Below are 24,349 nucleotides of genomic sequence, written 5' to 3' on the forward strand. Positions count from 1 at the left end.
TTGTAGTTTACAAATTTTGTACATTCACTTTGTCTTTATAGCATCCTTCACGTAAGAGTGGGACAAAAGCAGGTGTACAGTTGTGAGTACACAAAACAGTGTTTGCTACTATTATTTTATTTTCCATATGGACAACCTACTTTTTCCCCATCCTGTACAATTGGGAGCTATTTTTTTTCTCTAAATTTGTCTTCTAGACAATTTGTAGAAGAATGTGATATTTTGTTATTACTTTCAATTAGATCACTTCCTTGTTACACAGTAAACAAATTTAATGTATTAGAGTCTAAATTTACACATTAATAAATATAAATGATTTTTAAATTTCGGAATGAAATCTGAACTGCTTTTAAAACTACATATGATGTGACAAAAAACTTTGCCATAGCCACTAATGCTATTAGATGTTTTAACGGTATTACTCCCCACCCCCTACTGGGAGAGGGTGGTGATGGAGATTATGTACGAAATTTAGTGTGATAATTGTTTAGAGCATTATGTTTAAGCTGTGTGTAACCAGTTTCTAGACTGTGGCAAGGCTCCCCATCCATTCATTTACTATGACTGTATAGAAATAGTAAGATCTGTTTATACAGATCTTACACATATACACCTCAAGTCAGCTTTGCTTATCTTTCTTATTTATTTTAAAAGCCCTTAGAGTTTTTTCCAAAGCAGGAACTCTGTTTCAGAACATTACGCAGTGCTTTATTTAGCATTAGTGTTGTGGGGGAAATCACATTACAAGAAGAATTGAGCCGAAACCACTAAAACTAAACTTAATTATCACTTCTGGTGAATTAATGTTTTAAAGGCAGAATAAAGCTTTATTTTCAGGAATTTAGTGATGTTTGTATTGAACTCCAATGCTGGGTATAAACAAACAAACAAACAAAAACTGTTAAAGCTTCTAAGTATGGTTCGTCTGACAAGTTAACTGTTTCCCTCTGAGCATATTTATTATTTACAAATACATAATTTGACAGTAAAAATTCTCTGCTTCAAAATCTGTAACACAGCATTTTGATTGGGCATAAGACGCTGGGAAAAATTTCTTTATTGCATTATTTTTACCTGTATAAATCTTTATTTTCCTCTTTTCAGATGCGTCCACATCCACACATTACTGTGTTTGGCTGAATTCCACGCTAATATGATGCTCCATTATGCACCATACTCTGATGACCTGGCTACTCCGAAACCTGCTGGAGCCTGCCCTTGGCCGTGGGGTGTCAGCCAATCACTGCTTGTTCCACTTGATGTTCATTTGATTTTCAAGCTTTTATTTTTTTATTTAAGGAAAGTAGTATTACAATGAATAAACACAAAAGAAGCAGTATTAATAAAGAAATGTGCTAATAATGGATGTTTAAGTCACCAGGAATTCCATTCTCAAAGAAGCGGTTAGCAGAACTTAATTGTAAAGTTAAAAAAAGAAACAAAACCCCAAAGGACTCTGGCTTTGTGTGAACCAAGGAAAATTAAGTCAATTAAGTCTTTGTCTATAACACATTAAATACTGATTTTCAATAAAATCCTACATTGATCAATATTTTTAAAGTGTTATGTAATCACCACCCTTTTCCAAGCCAATGAGATAGTTCTTTTAGAAATGGTAGTGTCTCAGAGTGCTCATTCTGTGTGGGTATTTCTAAATACCACCGTGTGTGTGTGTGTGTGTGTGTGTGTGTGTGTGTGTTCCCATACTTGTGTATGTGAGGACCTCGAACAATATGTATTAAAAATATTGCCTGTAATCAGATTTCAGAGATTAGTTTGGTATTTCATATAGGCAATGCATTGCTTTGTTCCTTAGTTTTGAAATACTGGCTAGAGTATCTATAGAATTTTCAAGGTATTTTTTGGTTGAAATCCTTGAGAGAATTTAGAACCTTTCAGTTAGATTTACTGAAGTCACTGTAGTCACATTCAGAAGGAATGTGTGTGGCTTCTTGTTTTTGTGGAGTACATTTATCTGAAGGCTGTTCTATTTGATGTCAAATAACATAAATTCCAGCAGCTTCCGAGAATTCAGCACGTTACATTATGTGTTGAAAGAGCAATTGGCCAAATTTCGGTTGCATGAGCGATTTTCTGGGTAAGTCAGGGAATCCTCTGGCTACTCCCTCTATGTTGTATATTTATGTCTCTGTCACGTTGTATAGGTTTATGTGCCATCATATAAGTGTTTCATATGTAACATTTGACAATTCTATAACACATTATCTGCCCTATTAAAGTTTTCCCCAAGTTTTGAAATACTAACCAAGAATGCCAGATTCTGGAGATATTTTTTTTGTGAATTACTATCAATATAAAAGCCCTTTAAGCAGAATAAATACGTATGAGAACAATATTAAAGCACAAAGTGGTAGGAAATGCACTCTAGCCCATGTATCTCTACTGTATGTATTTCAGGCTTTTTATTCTATTAGCTGTTGATTTCATTTTGTAAAAGAAGGAACATTTCAAAAATATCATCGAGACTGTAGTATAGTTCCTGAGTAAAAGCTAATTTTCCTCAGCTTATTTTTATTTTGAGCGCAAGGACAAGTGTAAGAAGTTAGTGAAAATAATTCTTACCACTTTCTGCTTCTTGTAAATGTTGTGTTTCTTCATCCTAAGGAGTAAACTTCCTTAGATGTACTTCAACTGTGAATCCTGTAACATATCACATCAACTCAAAAACAAGTTAGAGACAAAAAAGTCCAGAATTTGCGGATAACCCAATATGCAAGCACATAGAGGCATTATTTGGGAACACCTTCACAAAGAATATTCTTAGGCAGCATTTTGCAAACTTGGGTTGCAACACACTACTAGGGCCTGACTCAGTGTGTGAGTCTCTACCACGAGTGGAATGATATGAGATAAAGCAGAAAAATTCCGAGTACCCATCACCTGTATCGTAAGAGTAAATACTGTCTTGTGCAAACCACGTTTCAGTTGCGTCTTTGTGCTTGTGTGGTTCGTGTTCTCAGTTGCTACATGGAGAATTTCTTACTGTGGAAGCAGCTGAATGAGATGGGAACCACTACTTTAGATTGTTTGGGGAAGGAAAGGGTGGCTATTTACTATTATATTAGGAAAACATAATAAATCAGAATGATCAGCAGCATTTGCCAATAGGGAAAAGCTTTCGAGAAGTCTTACTATTCCTTTTTTAGAAATCTTTGATGATGTCACCATTGGCCCTACCGCTGCACAGACTCACCCCCTCTCCCACTCCCCTGCTTCCAATTGCCCACCTCCTTTGTGAACACTGGAATTTACCATTTAGGGAGGTGTCTTTTACTCAGAAGGCGATAGACTCAGAACCACCACCCACCACCCCACATATATAGCATTTGGGCATTTTATTTTAAAGAACAAGACGATAATACATTTTCCACAAAGAGGAATATGAGAATATTGCAGAGTGTTTATATAAAATTTATTTCTTTTAACACATCTATCCTTATTCTTGCTTAGTATGCAAAGAATACTAAGAGTCTTGATCCTTATGGAATTAATACAGTATAAAGAAGATTACAAAGCAGAAAAATAATAGATTATATTTGCATCATTCCTCTGAAATATGAAAAAATGGAATGTTATGTTTGTTGATTTGCTCCTCGGAGCAAACTATGAGGAGAAGCAACCTCTTTATTTTTTTCCGAGGTGAGGAAACAATTAAGGAACGGTTTTTTTTGTGACTGTGGTAGAACTTCCTTAAGACCTTTATAAAGGAGGTGAAGAAATACCCAGTCAGGATTTGTGAGTACCGAGAGCATTTGGAGGAAGTTGTGAAATGTGTGCTTTTGAATAAAGTATATTTTCAGACTTATCTGGGTAAAGTCTTCCGAAAAGACTTATTTAGACTCGGCCCAGTATTACAGGTATTCTCGGGTCATAAACCTCACTCCGTACTACTGAAAAGGGAAGCGCTGTGGGAGTCCTTCGAAGAGCTAGTTAGTCTGATTTAGAAACGACAACCTCATGTGATTTTAAAAACCCTCAAGAATTAGGTAATTCACTTAAACCTAACTGTATTTTTGAGGCTATTTCTAAAACACAAAAATAAAAAAAAGACCAAAGTCCTTAAGAAGTAATTCCACAATTTAAAATATCTGTCCAGGAATCATCTTCTATCTGTTCATTTTGAAAAACACCTTCTTTGATGTGTGTGATTGTTTTTAGCCATTCATTTTGCAGAGAATAGATTGATTTGCTGCATCTTTAAGATGCACTATAAGGTTTTAGGATGTAATTCAATGACGACGAGAACAAGACACTTGCCTTCATGCATAAGACAGTGCAAAAAAAAATACACATAAGGCAAGGGATACATGAAACTTTGCAGGACCGTCCCCAAGTCTGCCTTGCTTGTCATGGTATTTCCCAGGGCCTACTAGCGTGCCTAGCACCTTGGAGACACTCAGACATATTTGTTGAGGAAATGAGCCAAGGACGTGGGCTTTGGTGCTAGGTAGCTTGTAGATCACTGGACTATGTGAGGCCACTTTCACATCAGACCCTGAGCACCTGCTGACTTATTTTGTTTCCTTGCTGAGCCGATGTCTTTGTGATAAAAGGCCACCTGCTGTGTTGGCCAGAGTCCCTGCCTTCTCTGCATGGTGTATGACTCTCGCTTCAGCAGCAAATGAGCAATTCTCTGATGTCCCATCCTTCCTTCTACTTGATGGTGTCATAAACACCATTCCTTTAAAAAAGATAAAACTAGTAAACTTTGCAATTATTTAAGGCAAGTGAGGGAGATGCTAGGCCACACAGTAGAGTCCTGACATCTCTTGCCTGGGATGAAGAGGAAGCATGCAAAGGTGGGTTTTTGGTGTTCCAGAGATCCTTATCTTTGGAAAACGGCTACACAACAGGGTGTGACAAAAGTAGATTTACAGTTGTTGTTATAGGAATGAAGAAAGTAAATTAATAAATACCAATAGAATAGACTGTTTTGGGTACTCACAACTGTAAACCTACTTTTGCCCCACCCTGTATGCCTGAATGCATGCATCTCTGTGTTCATCAGTATATATACTCGTGTTCATCAATATACATTCTCATGTTCCTGCAGCTATTGAATTCAGTGTGCCAGCCCACGCTCGCAGGTAAAGATAAGGTTCCGTGTTCCTTCTGACTGCCCGTGGAGAGCAGTCATTTCTAAAGGTAAAAGCCTGGCATATCTGAAAAGAGAACCATGTAGTGGGTTTACCTAAGGAAAGATATCTACAAGAAGGAATATGCCTTCATTTGGGATGGTGGGTAGGGAAGTAGGGCTAGGAAATGCTTTACAACTCAGAAGGGCTCCTTAGTCGTCCCAATATTTTAAAGGACACCTCTTTTAAATTGCAAATACTCTCTGAAAAAGCCCTGTTTAGTCTCTGGCACACCTGGGTGTAAATTGCTTTAAGCAGATAACTAGGTCAACACCTTACAGAGATCAATAGTTCTTAAGAAATGGTGATTTCATTAGGGGTTTGAGGAAGGACAGGCCGCCTTCAGTAGTTTAGAAGACAGAACTTGGTTAAGGCAGTGAATTTCCGGAAAGCAAGGTGAGAGTGTATCAGCAAAGGGAATGCAGGCCTGACAAAGGCAAATGTTTGTGGCCTTGAAATTTGCTGGCCCTGGACACTGTAAGGATGCTATGAAATGTCACGGCTTAATATGATTACAAGATCAGTGTCAAAAAGTAATAAATGTCCACTTCCTGCCATTTCAATCCGGTGTGGGGTTTTTTTGCTGTTTTTGTTTTGCTTTGTTTTCAGTTTAGAATCAGATTTGACTGCTCTGTCCCTATTCATCTTCTACTCCCTGTACTTTTGGGAGAAAGAAAAAAATGAAGGAAAAAAATGCAACTGCTGCACGACAACATACTCACTTCCTTCCTGCTAGTATTATAGACAACTGTCCTCGAAATATTGCCATGATATTGTCCTGCTGTTTCTTATCCTCACATAATTCAATTCCAAAAAATTGAGTTCCAGTCAGTCTGGTCCGTCCTAGAGCTCCCAAATCTGAATTTTTAACTCTTCCCTCTTCTCAATCTCATGGCAGAGGATGGGTGAGGCTATAAAACGTCTAGGTTTAGAGCTCAAGAAATTCCTGACTTCTGCCTACTGGTTCTGCCCTCGAAGGCCTGTGGCAACGTGGAAAGCTGAAGCTGGATAAGGCAACCTGAAAATCTGCCTTCTGGCTCTGGTTCTGCCAGTGACTGGCCAGCATGGCGTGGTATAGTGAGTCCGTGGTATAGTGAGTCCGTTCAAGTCCTGATGCCCTTGGGGTGCAGTGCATCTTCTGTCATTTTCCGTAACTCCTGCTCTGATTACATCATAGGGCTTAGTTAGGGAGGGTCACGTTGACAGAACTTTGTAAAGCCTACTGCAGCTTAAGGCAATGTTTGTAATTACCCATGAACTTCTCTAAGCCCTTCCTTAACTGCACTTACACTTTTCAGGTATTTTCACTATTTGTTATGTGTAAAAGTTTTTTTTTTAATTTGTCATACTCACCTTTTTGAAGATTTTGATATTCTCTTATCATGGTTGATTTCTTCAAAGGCTGACCCCTGGACACGATCAAGGTGCAACAACTGCGTGTGCCTCTACATGTGCCCATGGGCACTGGATATTGTCAGAATTACTCTCAGTGCCTACTGACACATCCGTGGTGAAGAGAGACACGTAGCTTATTGCTGTAATGCAAATAGTTTAGGGAGGCCTCAAAACAATTTGATATTATTCATTTTGACACTTTTTAAGACATTTCATCATTTTTAACAGTCATGTTTTTTCTTCCATGCATTATTTCCTGGGAGCTTTTTCTTCACACTTCATACCCAACCTCTAACATTAACAGCTATTATTTATTGAGCTTTTATTCTATGCCAATCACTCTGCCAAAGGTGATAATATCACTTCCTCCTAACATCTCCAGGAGGCAGGCACTGTTACTATCTCTGTGACAAATGCAACTGGGGACAAAAAAAAAAAAGAAAAAACACAGAACCTCTCTTAGATCCCACACTTCAACCTACAAGAGCCTGAAGTACCAGCAGTCCACTCCCCTCCGAAGTAACTTCTTTCTCCAGATCTGAGACTTATTAGCATAGTAGCCCTGATTGATTTTAACTTACATGTTTAAGCCTTTGTATGCATTTTGTTTTAGACCACAAAAACTTCTATGTATTTTCTACAGGCTTACAAGAGAGAGTGTTTACTAGTTGGCTGAGACTGCCATAGCAAAATACCATAGTTAAACGACGTAAACAACAGAAATTTTTTTCACGCTTCTTCAGGCCAGAAGTCCCAGGTTAAGGTGCCAGGAAATTGATAGAGAGAGAACTCAGGCATCCCTTCCTCTTCTTCTAAGGACATTCATATCAGATTTGGGCCCTAACTTTCAAAGACAGCGTATAATCACCACAACTCGCATCAAGGCCCTAACTCCAAATACAGCTACTTTGGAGGTTGGGGCTTGAACATACAAATTTGAGAGGACACAGTTCAGTCCATAAGAGCTCATTCTCCGTCCAAATAATAACACACTGGACTGGACTATCTTCTCTTTGCGAGCTTGTCATTTTGTCACATACACTCTGTACATTTGTAGGTGGGTGGGTATGAAAAAAAGGAAAGAAGGAAAGAAGGAAGGAAACTTTCCCTTTTCAGATCAGCTGCAAAAGACAACCCTATACTGTACTGTTGAATTTGATGAAAAATTGGTCCAGTTGTTACAGCTTTTGTGAAAAATATATGGATCTATAACATGAACGCGTGTACATAAAATGGGAGCTTAATTTTTTAGCTTATTATATTAACTTTATGGCCATCCTTAAATGCTTTCTACAATGTTCAGCTTTCACAGGGATTTGTGATATTAAGTAACATCTTAGTTATTTTAATTTTGCCAACCGTTAAGTGCATGCAAGTGTATTAATTGGGCTAAAATCAATATTTATATGAAACAGTCAAAAATTGTTCCACAAATGTAACATACATCTTTTAGAATGATGCCATTAATCATTAATCATACACTTCTACTGAACTTTCAGCATTACCATCCAAATGAAAAGCAGCAGTAGGAGTTAAGTGGGGAGGGAGTCCATTGAAACAACAGTAATGCAGGCTTAATAAATCCCTCTTTTCAAGTGACAGTTGCGGTGGATTGTCACACACAATGGCATAATTGGCCTGACAAAGAGCAGTGGGTCTGATTTCTTACAGCATACAGAAACTGCCAAGCATGTGATGGAGGCTGGTGCCGCACTCCGAGTGACTCTTCAACTATTAAGTGTGCACGCAGTGCGCTTTGTGTCATGACACAAATACATGCACACATCGGGGACTTTTCCCCACTGTGTCTTTTTATTTTCTTAATAAAATTAAACATGCATTTGATAAAATACATAATGAGTAGCTTGGGAACTACATATGAGTCCAGTGGAATGCACGAAGTGATCCTTTAGTTGGGGTGATGCAGGGTGTACTCGGCAATGTTAAGAAGAGAAATGACCTTTCTATCCTTTGGTCAGACTTTCTAGGCAATGGAGGAAAACAGATGAATAAACTTTTCCTAAGAAGTACTTTTTTAAAGCTTCCTGAGCTAACTTTACATTTGACCTCCTGTATTAAAATGGCAAGTTAATCAGTTCTTTTGTTCAAGGAAATGGCAATTATGGCACAAATTGGAGTTTGTTTTAATTGCACCTGAATCTGCTTTTCAGTGAATTTCACTGTGAACACAAGGATCAGTTTCAGATATGGAGATAGCATTTCTACAGGGCATTAGGAACAAAAGATGGTGAATGGTAATGCTATTTTTCCCCAAACCAATGCACTGTAGGTCAAACATTTTAAAATTTATTTTGTTAAAAAATTTTCTTTCCTTTTTCTCTACTGTTGTATCTTTAATTAGAAATGACTGTGTATTTGGATGTATATGTATGTATAATATATATATGCACATATACATATACGATATACATACAGAGGTAGTATAGTTAACATTTCAGAAAGCAGATACTTAATGAGTGGCTATTGTATGTCAATTATTTGATTATGTGAAAGGCACTGAAGAAACAGCAATAGTAGAAACAGACAAAAATCTCTTCCCTTGTAGAGATTGAATTTTAGTGGTATAGTGCATGAATAATAATAGCTAAACTTTTATAGCACCCTATGTCCTACACACTGTCAGTGTTTCACATACACGAGTATTAACTCATTAAATACACACAACAATCTTACAAAGTAGTGCCTGTACTTCTTTGTTCTGTTATATAATATCTCTGTACATGAGTGATCTGAATGGGTTTAAGTATTATTGGCATGATTTTTAATTTTTAAGCTTCAAAATAAGTGAATCAAATTTTGGAGCGATTCCTTCAACAGTCCACTGATGAACACAAAGAATGTTGTTTCTTTAACAAACAGGTATTAAGAATATTGTCAGGATTGCAGTCATTCTCTACAAACAGAAAGTAAGTCTGATAAACTGGTAAGGAGCCCACCTAACCCTCTCCAAGCCTCACTTGAATTCTCACAGAGCCCAACAGACCACCTCTCTACCATTTGCCTAAAAGTTTAACTTCCATTTAGAAACAACAACGTAAAACCAAACTGCTCTAAAAATTAATCAGTGTTGTTGTTTTTTTTTACTTTCCATGTATGTGCACCATGCATACATTCTAAAATTACTAGGTCAGTAGAATAAAGTGACGTTGAAGGCTGGAAGGGTTTGGTTTACATTGGGAAGCTTGTTTATATTTAGTGTCCCAAACAGAACAATTAGTTATGAATCTATAAACTTTAGATGTTGATATACTTTCGAGGAGGGGAAAGAGAAGAAAAGACAAAGAGTGCAGTGTGATTTGTGTAGCCACAGTGTAAGAACCTGGTGAAATCCATGATTCAGTTTGTGTGTATGTGTGTGTGTATGTATATATATATATATATATATATATATATATATATATATATATATATATATATACATACACACGTGTATATATAATTTTATGTAATATATATTATTCTATATATAATACATATTATTTTATTTCTGTATATATTCTATATCTCTATATCTACATTTATATCTATAATCCCCAGCAAAATGTTTCCTGGACACACCTCATGAGTGTTTTTGTATCCTTGTAGACATGTGGGAATTGTTTCCAGTCCCCAGTAGTAAAAAGATCACCTACCAGTAGGCAAGTCATAGAAATGCATGCTTATGAGTGTTTGAGAATTCACAGCTATTGATTTCAAACATTTTATTTTTCTTTTGGAAAAAGAAAAGAACAGTTTTTGCTAGAGCACAAGGCAGGAACTCCTAATGGCACACAAACATTTATAATCACGTAACTGCTCTGGGTAGCCTGAGAAATGGCTTAATGTAGAATTTAGTTTTACTCTATACTTATACTTTCAGATATTATTTATATCATGGTTTACTAATCTTTAGATGATGTGAGCCTCAAAGTGCCTAGTGTCCCCAAGATGCCACAATACAATGAATAGGATAGCACACGTAACTTAGGAAGGAAGGACAGACATGGCTTGCAAAAAAATAATTTATGGTACATTTTAAATTTGCATGTGTATGTACTTGTATACATTTCTCTATTCTGTATTAGACATGCTCAGTTCCACATTTCAGGCTATGGAGATGTTCTGAAAAGAAAATGAAAATGATTTGTGTGGGGCCCGGACAAAGGAAACTCACCAACCTGTCTAGTTCTTACTGTGTAATGCACCCTTGGTGCATTACTCGTGTTCAGAGTTGACCTGCGGGCTGCTTTTCGGATCTCCAGCATCAGCAAGGACTGAAAGGGCGCAGCTGCTTGCGCTGTGAATTTTGTTTTGATTTTGTTTAGTATGAGCATGGAAGAAAGTATGCATCACATCATGCTTCATATGAAAAGACATTGAAATACAGAAAGATCCCCACATCTGAGAGCTTGGCTGACTGTACAATACACCTCCACATTTGTGGGTACAATCCTGGCTGGGGGGAAGATACAGATTTTATAAGATTCATTTTTGTTTTGATCCCTAATATTGAGGAAATTACTCCATTTTTCTTTATCTCATTTTTTTAACATTCAACATTCCATGGAAAATGTAAGAAATTGTAAAAATCAAATTGTGAAACATCAGACATTCATGAATGTAATGGAAGGAGAGGAAGCAAAAATGGAGTAATGATGACAAAACTGAAGCTAAGTATTTTCCTAGACGAAAAAGTTAAAAACATTTTTTTAAATCTGTCCTTACCCCAAATAGCAGTGCTATTTTGTCATTTTATACCTAGCACTCATCTGTGCTGGAGAACTGATATTCTTCTATCACTCTGAGTAAAAGCAGGTATGTTTTATTGAAGAAAGGAGAAAAACTATGCCTCAGAACTAGAGAGGAAAGTCTCCATTTACAAAAGGAAAAAAAATGAAGGGTTTTGCTCAGGGGTTCAAAAATGTTTGACTTATTCATTTTTACCATTTAAGCTGGATTCTTGCTGGGCCTTTTTATTGAATAATTGAAAAAAAATTGAGTTGGGGAGGAACTTTTTCATCAAAGGCAAAAAATAAGAAAAAATAAAAGTATGAAGGGAATATTGATAGGAAGTTGTATCTTTCTGTACTTTCATGATTGCTTACATTTTCCCCTAAATTTATAGTTGAAATGCTCTGAAAAAAATATCAAGCCCTGAGGACAGTGCTAGAGAATAAAACATGGCACCCTGTGTTCCTCCAACTCCTCGCTCCCTTCTCTCTCTCAGGCATTTACCCCCCCAAGCTCAAAGCAAACACATTACATTGTAGAACAGTTGTAACACATATAAACCAGTTTAGAGATCACTGACATTTTGGGGATATATTGGCATTTTTGCAAGCTGCTTTCAAATAGCTCCCCTTTATTCTTGGGAGATGCATTCCAAGACCCCCAGTGGATTCTTGAAACCCTTTATTGTACTGAACCCTATGTACGGGATTGTTTTCTACACATACATTCTCATGATGAACTTGAATTTATGAATTAAGCACAGTAAGAGGTTAATAGCAATAAGTAATAATAAACAGAGGAATTACGAGATACTGTAACAAACGTTATATGAATATGGCCTCTCTCTCTGATAACGAATCTGATAACCTAAATGTCTACTGAGTGACTAATGAGCAGGTAGCTTACATAGAGTGTGGATAAGCTGCACAAAAGGATGCCTCACATCCTGGATGGGACTGACGAGATTTCAGCATGCTACTCAGAGCAGTTCCAATGTGAAACTTACGAATTGTTTATTTCTGCAATTTCCACTTAATACTTTCTGGCCACAGCTGACCACGGGTAACTGAAACCAGAGAAAGAAAAAACACAGATGAGGGGGGACTACTGTATTAATCATCTCACACAATTTCACATTGTGGAGGAAGATTGCTAGAAGAATGACTTAAGCAAAGTGGACATTCTGTACTCAGCAATCTTCCTGAATGACATCAAATCAGAGGCAATCTGTGGCTTGACCCTTGAGCATGGTCTCCAGTGCAGTCAGTTTATGACAGTACGAAGTGTTGCTCTTTTCTTTCCCCAGTGGCACCTCGCAGGTTTTAATACTTGCTCTGTCTTCATTTTTCCCAACGTGCTGACTGAGCCTTATCACTGTCTCAGAGGACTCAGATGTCAGTAAGTACCACGCAGCCAAGTGATAACAGTATTTTACACACTGAGTTTTTTTTTGAAGTTTTCAGATCCCAGCTGCATCGAGAAAGCTATAAAGGACTAACACATTTGGGATTTTTTCTTTTATAAGAAAGTTTCCAATATTCCTTGATACTATGACTAAAAATTAGTAAAAACAAAAGTAGTCCTCCAAGTTTGCCTGAGATGTGTCTTCACTGACCTATATAATTCTACATAAGGAGGGATGTTCAGTGAGATTACTGAGGTTACATGTCCAGGTGAGTGTTGTTTGTTCATTCATCTAACTTTCAGTTACTGACTAAGCCGTTGTACTAGGAATAGGCATAAGGAGCTCCCAGTCTCATGGAGGAGACAGACCTTGTAAAGAGATAATCATATAGTATTTTGATAACGGATTATAATGGGAGCTCCAGGTACCCAGGGAAAGACTTACTGATTCCTAGGAAAATTGACAATTGAGGAATACCTCACAAAGAAGTTATGATGTGGCTCTCATTTCTTTCTCCTGCATCATCAGTCTTGCATTAATCATGGGCCAAGGCCTTCGGGCATTAACTGTTCTCTTTGGAGCTGACTTGGAATGCATTTTTTCCTACCCCACCTTTCTTTGCATTTCAACAGAATTTTGCTTTTTATGCATTTCTAATGGATACTTCTTTTTCCAATTGTTAAGACTCGAATTAGTTAGTGAGCAATTCAGTTACCCTTACTACTTTTAAGCAGTTCTGTGATTTTGACCAAAAGCTGAACTTACATAACTGTTCCCTCTGGGTTCTTCACACTTGGCTCTGAATGACTTTGAGTAATTGTCCGATGTCAAGCCAAGAACAGGGACTCCCGCTGCAAGGTGATTTCCAAAAGAGGAGTTAGGTGGATGCCTCACTGATCCTGGCAACACCGGAATATGCACACCCTCTCAAGGCAACATCTTTGCAAAATACAACAGTTTATCAGAGTCATAGGTTACTTTTTCCAAAAAAATAGTCATGTAACACTGTATTTTTATACCATTTAGTATTTATTCATGGACTATCAAAAGAGGTAGAGCATTCAGATATCCCAACAAAATCATGATGATTTTTTAAACAATTTCTAATTATTTTAGTTGCTTTTCCATGTGTGTGTGTTGCGTGCTCTCCTTTTCACTGGAGCACCTACCATGTGGTCTGTAAACACTGGTACTTGTTACCAGCTGGCTTCCAGTTAATTATGCTTAAGTGACTGGTCAGTTAAGTGATGGGATGATGACAGCTTTTAAGATATCACCTCTATAAGTTATAGTCCTATTTATGGAGGATTCTGGAAGACCACAAAGCCCTGATGTGATGCTTTCTAATGTAGGGATTTGTGTAAGACCATATCCAGGATACAGAGAAAACATTTGGAGACAAAGCAATCCTGGTGGACTTTTCTCCTATCATTCTTGGTCCCTTGACCTCTTAAAGGTGTCACTTCACAGTGGTATTTCTCATTCAGTGCCAATGCCAGCCATTTAGGATTAAATTACTCAATTCTTCATATGTTTGTATTTTATATATATTATATATATTTTTCTTCTGGAGATACTGTTATTTTTTTAATACCAGGATAAATTTTGGTCTGTAAACCCCACACGCCCAGGGGATAACAGAGGTTGATAATTCTAACCTAGATGATAAAACTAGATGCAAAATTATATTTCTATCACTTCTGAAAAGTATTAAAAAGAAGAAGCAGGCACAAGGACCATGTTTTTTAATACCCTTGTCTAGCCTTGTGGTAATTGACTCTAAAAAGAGGTTACTTTTTGGGAGAAGAACGAGATTGATTTTCTGGAAATTAGCTTCAGTTTTGGCGCCCGTGAAGGGAGAGCAGAGGGTGGATATTCTGGAGTGGGAGTCACAGAGCAGCTGGTCTTGGATGCAGTCCTTCCCTTAAAGTTTTGTTGTGTGTGTTTCCTAGTGCTTTATGCTGTCAAATATGTATTCACCTGAGACCTTATTTTCTGTAACTATTCCTGAAATATACACCATGTACTTCCTATGGAACCTTGCAGAATCACCATAATTCTGTCAGGACAATGCTTTCAGCTACTATATCAGTTGGGATATTCTATTGAAAGTATACATACACTAGTGAATATTAGTGGTTTAACATGGTAGTATTACCAGCAACTACTTGTAGAAATTGGAAATTAACTTGATGCCAAAACATTCCAGCTAACAATGGTTATTTCAACTACCCAAGTCTGGCTGATTGAAGAGAATTATTATTTTCCTTCTTTTCTTCCTTCCTTCTTTCTTCCTCTTTCTTTTGCAAATTTTTGATTGGGTAGAGTCTAGTAAATCATAAATAGATGCTTATTGCAGTGGGCTTTTGAAGATTTAGTAATACGGGTAATTTTTACTTTTACCAGTGGAACCATGGTGAATTTTTTCACGAGTCCAAATAAAGCAGTATAATTAGTCATTTGAATGAGATATATGATGTTTTCATACTTAAAATTTTTCAATGCATTTTTGAGTTATTCTCCACTATGACAATTTACATTATGGTTTTTCTTCAAAAGTGGTTAAAACTGCCTGTGTAATGATAAAATGTTATAATATGCTTTATATAATTAATGTTACAGTGCATCTAAGAAAATGAAGGCATTGTGGTATTATACAATCAGAAGACTTTAATTTATGTCCTATGGTATGTTGGCTTACACATCTAATCATAATTTTCCTGGTGTCTTCCTGGCCTGATTTTAGTCTTGTATTTGTTTCCTGTTGTCCTTTAAAAACTACCATGAATCTAGTGGCTTAAACAACAAACATTTATTTCCTACGGCTCCGATAATCAGATGTCTGAAATGGGTTTCACCAGGCTCTGAGTAATGTGTGGGCAGGGCTCTGGTCCTTTGTGGAGGGTCACGGGGAGAATCTGTTTTCTTGCCTTTTCCAGCTTCCAGAAGTTTCTCGCATTCTTTGGCTCTTGACTCTCTTTCGTCTTCAAAGTCAACGATAACTGGGAGAGTCTTTTTCTTATTGTGTCATTCTGACCCCTACTTCCACACATTTAAGGGCCCCGTGATTACATTGGTCTCACTTGGACATAACCCAGGAAAATCTCCTTATTTTAAGGCCCGTTGAAGGGCTATTATTCTGGTCCCTGTAGGTCTGATAGGCTAAACATTCCCAACATTTCATAACCACATTTTATAAACCACAAAAATATTATTTGGGCAGTCTCAAGTCTCTTTTTGCCTTGTGCAATCTCAACAATTTATGTTAAAACCGAATAGGTGTTTCAGTATTACCTGTACTATATCTCACTTTTCCCTCAAAATAATTTATTTCTATTTGAGTAAATTGAAGGATTAAAAAGCTGAAGTAAACAGGTTTTTTTCCTGTGAGATGGAAAGTTTACTTTTTATATATATGAAGCCATCAAATATTTTGTGATGTGTCCAGTAATATGATGACCAATTTTGTGATTTCACTCTGTAATAGGAGCCTAAAACTGGAGCAATTTTTATCAACTATTTATTTATTAAACTTGTTAAGAGTCCATTATGTACAAATACCACGTTGCTTTTTGATAGGGGCTGACTTGCTCAACCAGAGGCAGGGAGTGAGGGAGACTAGCCTTGAGGTGGAGTAGATTTATTCCTCTTAGGGTTGCAGCACCCTAATCAGTAATTTGAAGATAACAGAGTCTGCTCTGCCTGGAGGTGGAGTAGATATTATTCCTCTTTGGGCTTTGGTATCCGAATCAGTAATTTGAAGATAACAATGTCTGCCCTGCAGGATTGTTGGGAGGGTGGCAGGAGATAGTGGGTATGTAGACGGATCCTGGGACGTGTAGGGTCTCAGCAAAGGATACTGTCTTTCTTCCCTAGACTTGGCCTGACAGTGATGTGACCAGAGGGCTGGCACAATGGCAGGGCTTTCTCGAAAGCAGTAAGATGTAATTACATCTGGCACAGTTATAATTCCCCTATCTCTAAGTGCTATGGCTTATGATTGGTTTGATTGCAAGAGCCCATGCTAATCATGATTGGACTGGTAGTTATCGGCAGAGGAAAGCATATGTTTTGATTTAGAAAAGACTGTTCACTCGTAGCTTACTCAGATGCTTTCAGTTTACTCTGACATGTGTTTTCTTTGGAGACAGTAAATCTTAGATAGTGTCCCTGTCCAAAAGAAAGGAAAAGAAATGTTGACCCAGGAGTAAAGATGTGTTCTCACCAATTCGCATCAATCAATGTTCTCTGAGATCCTAGTGGAACATACCTGTTGCTTTTCTGACTTCTGAACTTCTCACGGCTCACTCAATGCTGACGTCAATTGGATTCTTAAAGTCTGATAGCAGTTTGTGTCTCTGGATGAATAAGGCGACTTTCAGTAGGCCCAGGTTTTCCACATTAATTGTGGTGGCAGGCAGAAGAGAGGAAGGATAGAAGCCGTCCCAAACCCCGAAATGCATTAAGTATCTTTCTTAATTGAGCATAAAATGATCAAATACATGAGCACAACTGGAGTTACTTTATTTTTCAATTGTAATCTTGGTGGACATTTTTGTAGAAGAGGTTCAGAATATATTATCTTTGGAGAAGATTGCAGTTGTCAATACAATATGCCTGCAACAGTATTCTTAGGAGGGGGAAAAAGGGATAAGAGATGACTAACTCTGTTACTCACGTTTTATATACAGTCATGTTTCACTCAGTGATGGACCATATATATGATAGTGTTTCCATGTGATTATAATGGAACAGAAGACTTCTATTGCCTAGCGACTTAGTCGTGGTCCTAACAGCAGAGCACCGCACATGCTGTGTTTGTGGTGATGCTGTTGTAAACAAACCTGTTGCACTACAGCCATGTAAAGGTGTAGCACATAAAATTATGTACAGTGCATAACACCTGATCATAACAAGTGACTACTTAATGGTTTATGTATTTACTATGCTATATAGTGTTTATCATTATACTGCTATAAGCCGTGTATATAAGCCAGTACGCCACACTATGCCAGCAACAGCCTCATACATCTCTCATTTACCGTGTCATTTTCTCTTGTGTTTGATCTAATCTCATATTGTTTTGTTCATCATGGCCCCTAAGCCCACAAAATTTACTGTAAATGTTGCCAGGAAAACACCATGTCCAGCGATTGACCTCGAAACAGGATTAAAAATGACTAAGGGCGGCTAAGGTGGAAAATCCATGCTGGTTATTGCTCACTAGTCAGGCGTGTCTTGTTCCACTACAGCGGCATCCTTGAAAAACAAGAGCAAAGTGAGAGAAGCTGCTAAAGGTCTGCGCCATTCAAGGCAAAGAGAATAGCAAAACTGTGACAACAGCCCACATCGGACGTGGAGACAGGCATCCCTTACAACGGCAGGACGATCAAGGCCAAAACGAAAAGTTTGCAAAGTTGACAGAAAAGGCTAAACTCAACCACAGTGACAAATTGACGGCTACCTCTGGGTCATTATTCATTCCATAATGTGAGAGTGAGCAGTGAGCCTGTGAGTGCTGATGTGAAGGCAGCTGAAGAATTTGGGGGAACTCTAGATAAGAGGATGGTGCAGGAGCAGTACTTGCAGCGCAGACACTTAGTATGGACAAAACCTTCCTATTCTGGAAATAGATACTTAAAAGGACTTGCCCCTATAAGGAGGCCAAGTCAATGCCAGGTTTCAAGGCTTTTAAGGACCGGGTCACAGTCTTGCTTGGGGGCAGTGTTGCAGGCCACAAATTGAAACCCTCTGTGATCTGGCGCAGTGAGAACCCAGGGCCTTCAAACGTATCATTACACACACACGCCAGTGTACTTGCGGTCACAGGAGCAGCAAAAAATCATGGATGACTGAGCTCTGCTTTCAAGATGCCCTCCTGAATTGCTTTGTGAAGAAAAGGGAGAAGTACTATTTGGAGAATAACATGCTTTTCAAGATTTTACTTATTGTTAATAATGCTTCCAGACATTCTCCTTTTCATGGTGATCTTCATCCCAATGGGAAAGTGGTGTTTTGCTCTCTAAACACCACATCTGTGATCCAAGGGAAAGACAGAAGAGTTGTAGCAGTTTTTAAGGCCTATCATGGGAGGAGGACCTCTGCCTAGGCTACCATTGCAAGTGAAGAAGACACTGATTGATGCAGTTCTATAAGGATTACAGCATCTGTGATTGCATCAAGAATCTTGCTTGGGCTTTGGGTAATATAATCAAGGATTGTGTGAGTGGCATCTATAGGAAGACACTCACTTCATCCATAGCTTCAAAAGATTTGCCAAGGATGAGGTTGTGAAAATCAACAAGGCCGTGTTTGAGACGGCAAACACCTTTCGTCTCTGTGTGGATGAGGGTGACATTGGGGAGCACCCATAAACGGTTCTGCAGGAACTGAGTAATGGAAAGCTGTTGGAGCTAGAACAGGAACACGTTGCTGAAGAAAAGGCAGAGGAAAAGGAAACCGCTGGAGAAGAAAGAGAAAAAACGTCTCAGAAACTTCATAGTGAAGGATTTAGCAGCTTTTTGCAGACCTCAATAAGCTCCATCAAAAGGCTAAAAAAACAAGGAGCCCCAACAGTGAAAAGTTTTCATTAGTGAAGAGTAGTGTTTGTGGTATATTATAGGACTGCAAACAAATCTATAATGAAAAAAGAAGACAAACAGAAGAAACTACTATAGACATATTTCTGAAAAAAAGTGACACTTCCTTAAGAGCCTCAGGCACATCCTTCAGCAAGTGTCCCAGGAGAAGGCATTGTTATCACAGCAGATGACAGATCCGCGCCTGCTGCTGCCCCGAGACCTTTCAGTGGGACAAGACGTGGAGGTGGCAGGCGGTGGCATTGATGATCCTGATCCTGTGTAGGCCTAGGCTAATGCGTGTGTTTGTGTCTTACTTAAAAAAAAAGTTTAGAAGTAAAAATAATGAAATGGTTTTCAAAGAAGAAAAAAGCTTATAGAATAAGTATATAAAGAAAATATTTTTGTGCAGCTGTAAAAGGTGTTTGTGTTTTAAGAGGTATTACAAATGGGTCAAAAGTTAAGAGAATAAAAGTTTATAAGGTAAACAATGACAGGAAACGAAGGTTGGTTTATTCTGAAAGAAAATGTTCTTAGAAATTTAGTGTTAGCCAAAGCATAGAGTGTGTGTACAGCCTACAGAAGTGCACAGCGGTGTCTAGACTTTCACCTCCACTCACTACTCATTCATTGATGCACGCAGAGCAACTTCCTGTCCTGCAAGCTCCATTGATGGTAAGTGCCCTATACAAGTGTACCGTTTTTTAAACTTTCATACTGTATGCCTGCTATCTCTTTTCTATGCTTAGCTACATCTGGATGTACAAACAGTTATCATGTTACAATATAGTAATTATTACAGTATACGTGGTACAGGTTTATAGCCTGGGAGCAGTTGGCTACACCATATATCATAGGTGTGTGGTGAGTTACACCATCTGGGTTTGTGTGCACTCTGTGGTGTTTGCCCAATGGAATCACCACATGACACATTTCTCAGACAGTATCTTGTATCCCCATTGGTAAGCAATGCATGTCTATAATGCAGAGAACCCACTATGGCTTTCTCATTTCATATAAAACTCAATAGCTCTGACAATGAAACACTGGCATTTAGAAAAATAATAATATAAAAAAGGTCAGTTCAATAAATGTTTACAAGCCCAGTAAGAAATGAGATTATGACTTCAATATAAAAAAATCTATATATAACCCTATTGCTCTGTAGAATTCTTAGATCTAAGTTTACTAGTTACTGTATCTATGGGTTTTACTTTTGTTTCTGTACAAGCACTTGAATATCTATTTATAGAATGATGGAGCTCAGGTGAGATTAATAGGTGAAAGTAATCTATGAATTATAAATTGCTATTAAAGTTTATTTATGTATATTTGGTAAATGCCAGGGATGGTGTAAAACATCCTACAGGGCACAGGGCACCTCTTCACAACAGAGAAACATGGTGCTCAAAATGCTACCCTCTGATGAGTAACAGCCACTTGATTCCACACGTAGGCTAAGGACAACAGGAAGAAAGGGAAGTTAATAGCGTAAAAAAGGAGAAGCATTTGGAGAGGGCTGTCTAAAGTAGCTCTGCTGGCTGGGAGCCAGGGAATAAATACGTTGACCTCTTCCTTCTCTCTTTTTTTTTGTCTGAGCCAAGAATTCCCATTGGCCAAATTGAGCTCTAAGCCAGACAGAAAGGAATCCACAGAAATGTAATCTATAATGGTCAACCTCCAGGGTATAGTACATGATCACAGTGGATAAGGATGACAGTGGACAGAACAAGTGTGTGTGTACTTGCGGGGGTGGTGGTAAGAAATAGAAAATATTCAAATGCAACCATCAGTCACTGTCTCAAATTTAGCATTCAACTGCAGAGTCCATGAGAAAATGATGTCTGTGGATCTGCTCATTGGTACACAGAAGGAAAAGTCAACCCTTGGTACAAATTTGAAGCGAAGTCAGAAATACATCAATAAATTAATTCCTCTTCAGAGATATTTTGCATTTGTTCACCATATTAAAATGTAGTAAAGATCTGCTTTTGTTTTTAAAGATCTACTACGTGCTTGTATCCATTTATGTTCATTCACTAATTTACCAACTTTTGAGAGTGTGCTTCATGCCAGATGTTGGTCCAAGTACAGAAGATACAGAAAATATACAGGAAGTGGTTCCCATTCTGGAGGTAGGAGAGAGAGCCATAAAAAGAAACCATTGCATCACTTGGAGCATTTATGTACAAGGTAGTATGGGAGGGAAGAGAGAGATTAAATTTTTCTGGGATATAGAAAGACCTTGCTAGAATAGGTGACCTTGACAGTCTTCAAGGACAGGTAGGCACTTTCTTGACAGGGAAACAGGAGGAGTTAGTACAAGACTAAGAGGTGCCCTTCGTGATGGAGTGGAAACAGCACATGATAAAATAAGGGTAGAGTTTCCATTTGTAAGGAATTTATTTGCCTTGTTAAGATATTAGAATTGTAACCTCAAAATAGTAAAAAATCATTGGAAGTGCATATAGTGATGAGGCAAACTGATTTAATATCAAGAAATTTCCAACTCCTGCCCTGGCCAGTGTGGCTCAGTTAGTTTGAGTGTAATCCTGTAAACCAAAATGTTGCAGGTTTGATTCTGGGTCAGGGCACATAACAGGGGTTGCGAGATCCATCCATCATCTGGGTACAAACGGGAGGCAGCTGACTGGTGTTTCTCACATCGATGTTTCTCTTTTTCTCTCTTCCCTCCAAGAAAAATTAAAAATCAATAAATTAATTTAAATAAATTAATAATTTAAATAAATTAATTTCAACTTCGATACCCTTGCATGGCCTGAGCCATTTTAAAATTATTTTTTAAAATTTATTTTGCACAGGTTCAAGTATTTCTGAGTGAGCTTCATTTAGGGAAGATTTTACTGAGACATTTTGATATTCAAAAGTGATAACCTTTAACAACTGTCCCTTGCTGGGCTGCTCTGATTTGAGTGATAGATGATCAACGATCTTAGAGATACTTTGAGAATAAGAGTCCCTCTTCTGTTTCTGAACTATAAACATTCCTTAAAAACTCACACACACACTGGGAAATATTTCTTAGATCATTATCTTTTAGAGAGTTATAAAATAGTCATAGTAGGTGGCCAGATTTAAAGAAAGTTTGTAAGCTATATAATTAGGGCTCAAGATTTATATTATGTGCGTATTATTTAGATGTTCCTATATTGAACATGATTTATTTATGTATCTATTTATTTATGTATTATTTAAATTTTTTCATATTTTCGCCATTACCATTTATCCCCCTTGGACCTCCCTCTCCCCTGCGATCACCACACTGTTGTCCATGAGTCCTTTTTCCTTTTTGCTCAATCCTTCCACCCCCCAACCACCCCACTCACCCAGAGCTGTCAGCCTGCTCTCTTTCTATGTCTGTTTCTGTTTTGCTTGTTAGTTTAGTTTGTTCATTAGGTTCTTTCTACAAATGAGTGAAATCATATGGCATTTGTCTTCCTCTGACTGGCTTATTTCACTTAGCATGATGTTGTGCATGTCCATCCATGCTGTTTCAAGGGGTAAAATTTTCTTCTTTTTTATGACTTGAGCAGTATTTCATTGTGTAAATGTCCCATAGTTGTTTTATCCATTCATCTACTGATAGACACTCGGGCTGCTTCTTTATCTTGGCAATTGTAAATAGCACTGCTCTGCACATAGGGGTGCTTGGGTTCTTTTGAATTAGTGTTTTGGTTTTATTCGGATATATTCCCAGAAGTGGAATCACTGGGTCATAAGGCAGTTCTGTTCTTAACTTTTTAAGGTATCTACATACTGCTTTCCACAGTGGCTGCACCAGTCTGCATTCCCTTTAATGGTGCACAAGGTTCCCCTTTCTCCACGTCCTCGCCAGCACTTGTCGTTTGTTGCTTTGTTTATGATGGCCATTCTGGCTGGTGTGAGGTGATACCTCATTATGGTTTTAATTTGCATGTCTCTGATGATTAGTGATGATGAGCACCTTTTCATGTGTTTGTTGGCCATCTGTATGTCCTCTCTGAAGAAGTGTCTATTCAGATCTTCTGCCCATTTTTATATGGATTATTTGTTTTTTGGTTGAGTTTTATAAGTTGTTTATACAAAACTAGACCACCTTCTTATGCACATACAGGAATAAATTAAAAATGGATTAAAGACTTAAATGTTAGACCGGAAACCATAACAAACCTAGAAGCAAACATAAGCAGTAAAAATCTCGGTTGTTGCTCATAGCAATATTTTTTTTCTGATATATCTCGTCAGACAAAAGATACAAAAGAAAAAATAAACAACTGGGACTACATCAAGTTAAAATGTTTTTGCACAACAAAAGAAACCATCAACAAAATAAAAAGACAACCTACTGAATGGAAGAACATATTTACTGATGCACCTGATAATGGACATTACTTAAATATGAATACATATATACTTTACTTGGTCTCTGAACCAGTGTGTCCCACTCAGAACCAAACACTATGCCGTGTAGGTGCTTCATAATAGTGATTTTGAATCAACACCATAGACTTCACCGAGACAGTTAGATTTTGAAGGAGCTTTGGTTCAGGAAATATTGTTGTGGAGCACTATACATTATTTTCCACAGGATATTTACTTATGTATCTCCCATTTCTCCTAACAAATATTTGGAAAGTAAAATTAAGAGAAATATATTTGCCATGCAATTTCCTTTCTACCCTCTATCCTTTTTAAAGTGTGGTTTTGTTGTTTTCAAATAGTAAATCTGTGACCGTAGGATTTTTTTGAGGGGATAGAATGTGGTTTGTTCTCTAATTCACATATTAGAGATCAAATTAAAATAACATAATTGTCTTTGAGGAAAAGGTTTGTTTGAGTACTTTTCTACCCCTCTTCAACAGCTACTTTTTTACCTTGGTTTTTGTACCAGTGGCTTTCTTAGCCCGATAGAGCAGGGCCACCAATTTTTCCAACACACCTGCAGAGCAAGAGATTGGTGCGAGAAGTGAGGGGTAGCAGAAACTGCCTGCTGCCTCCTTAGTTTTGAACCTGGAGCCTAAAGAAACATTTCACTATAATTGAGCAATTAGCCTCAATATTTCCTCTTCTCAAAATAAATGTTC

General features: G+C 37.8%; 1 protein-coding gene across 6 annotated transcripts in view; it reads left to right on the top strand.

Moving 5' to 3' along the window:
* Nucleotides 1–24,349, top strand: part of PCDH7 (protocadherin 7) — a 405,370-nt gene that overhangs the window by 9,117 nt on the left and 371,904 nt on the right. Inside the window, exon 2 of one of the 6 annotated variants that reach the window (XM_045834097.1) lies at nucleotides 1,105–1,552. The exons of the other annotated variants lie outside the window; for them this stretch is intronic. Within the exon in view, the coding sequence (XP_045690053.1) occupies nucleotides 1,105–1,140 (36 nt within the window). The 3' untranslated portion in view covers nucleotides 1,141–1,552. Of the gene's footprint in view, nucleotides 1–1,104; nucleotides 1,553–24,349 lie in introns of those variants that run through there. 6 annotated transcript variants of the gene reach the window in all.

This window comes from Phyllostomus hastatus, unplaced genomic scaffold (assembly GCF_019186645.2).
Source record: "Phyllostomus hastatus isolate PE091 unplaced genomic scaffold, TTU_PhHast_1.1 phas_contig_196, whole genome shotgun sequence".
Taxonomy (NCBI): Eukaryota; Metazoa; Chordata; class Mammalia; order Chiroptera; family Phyllostomidae; genus Phyllostomus; species Phyllostomus hastatus.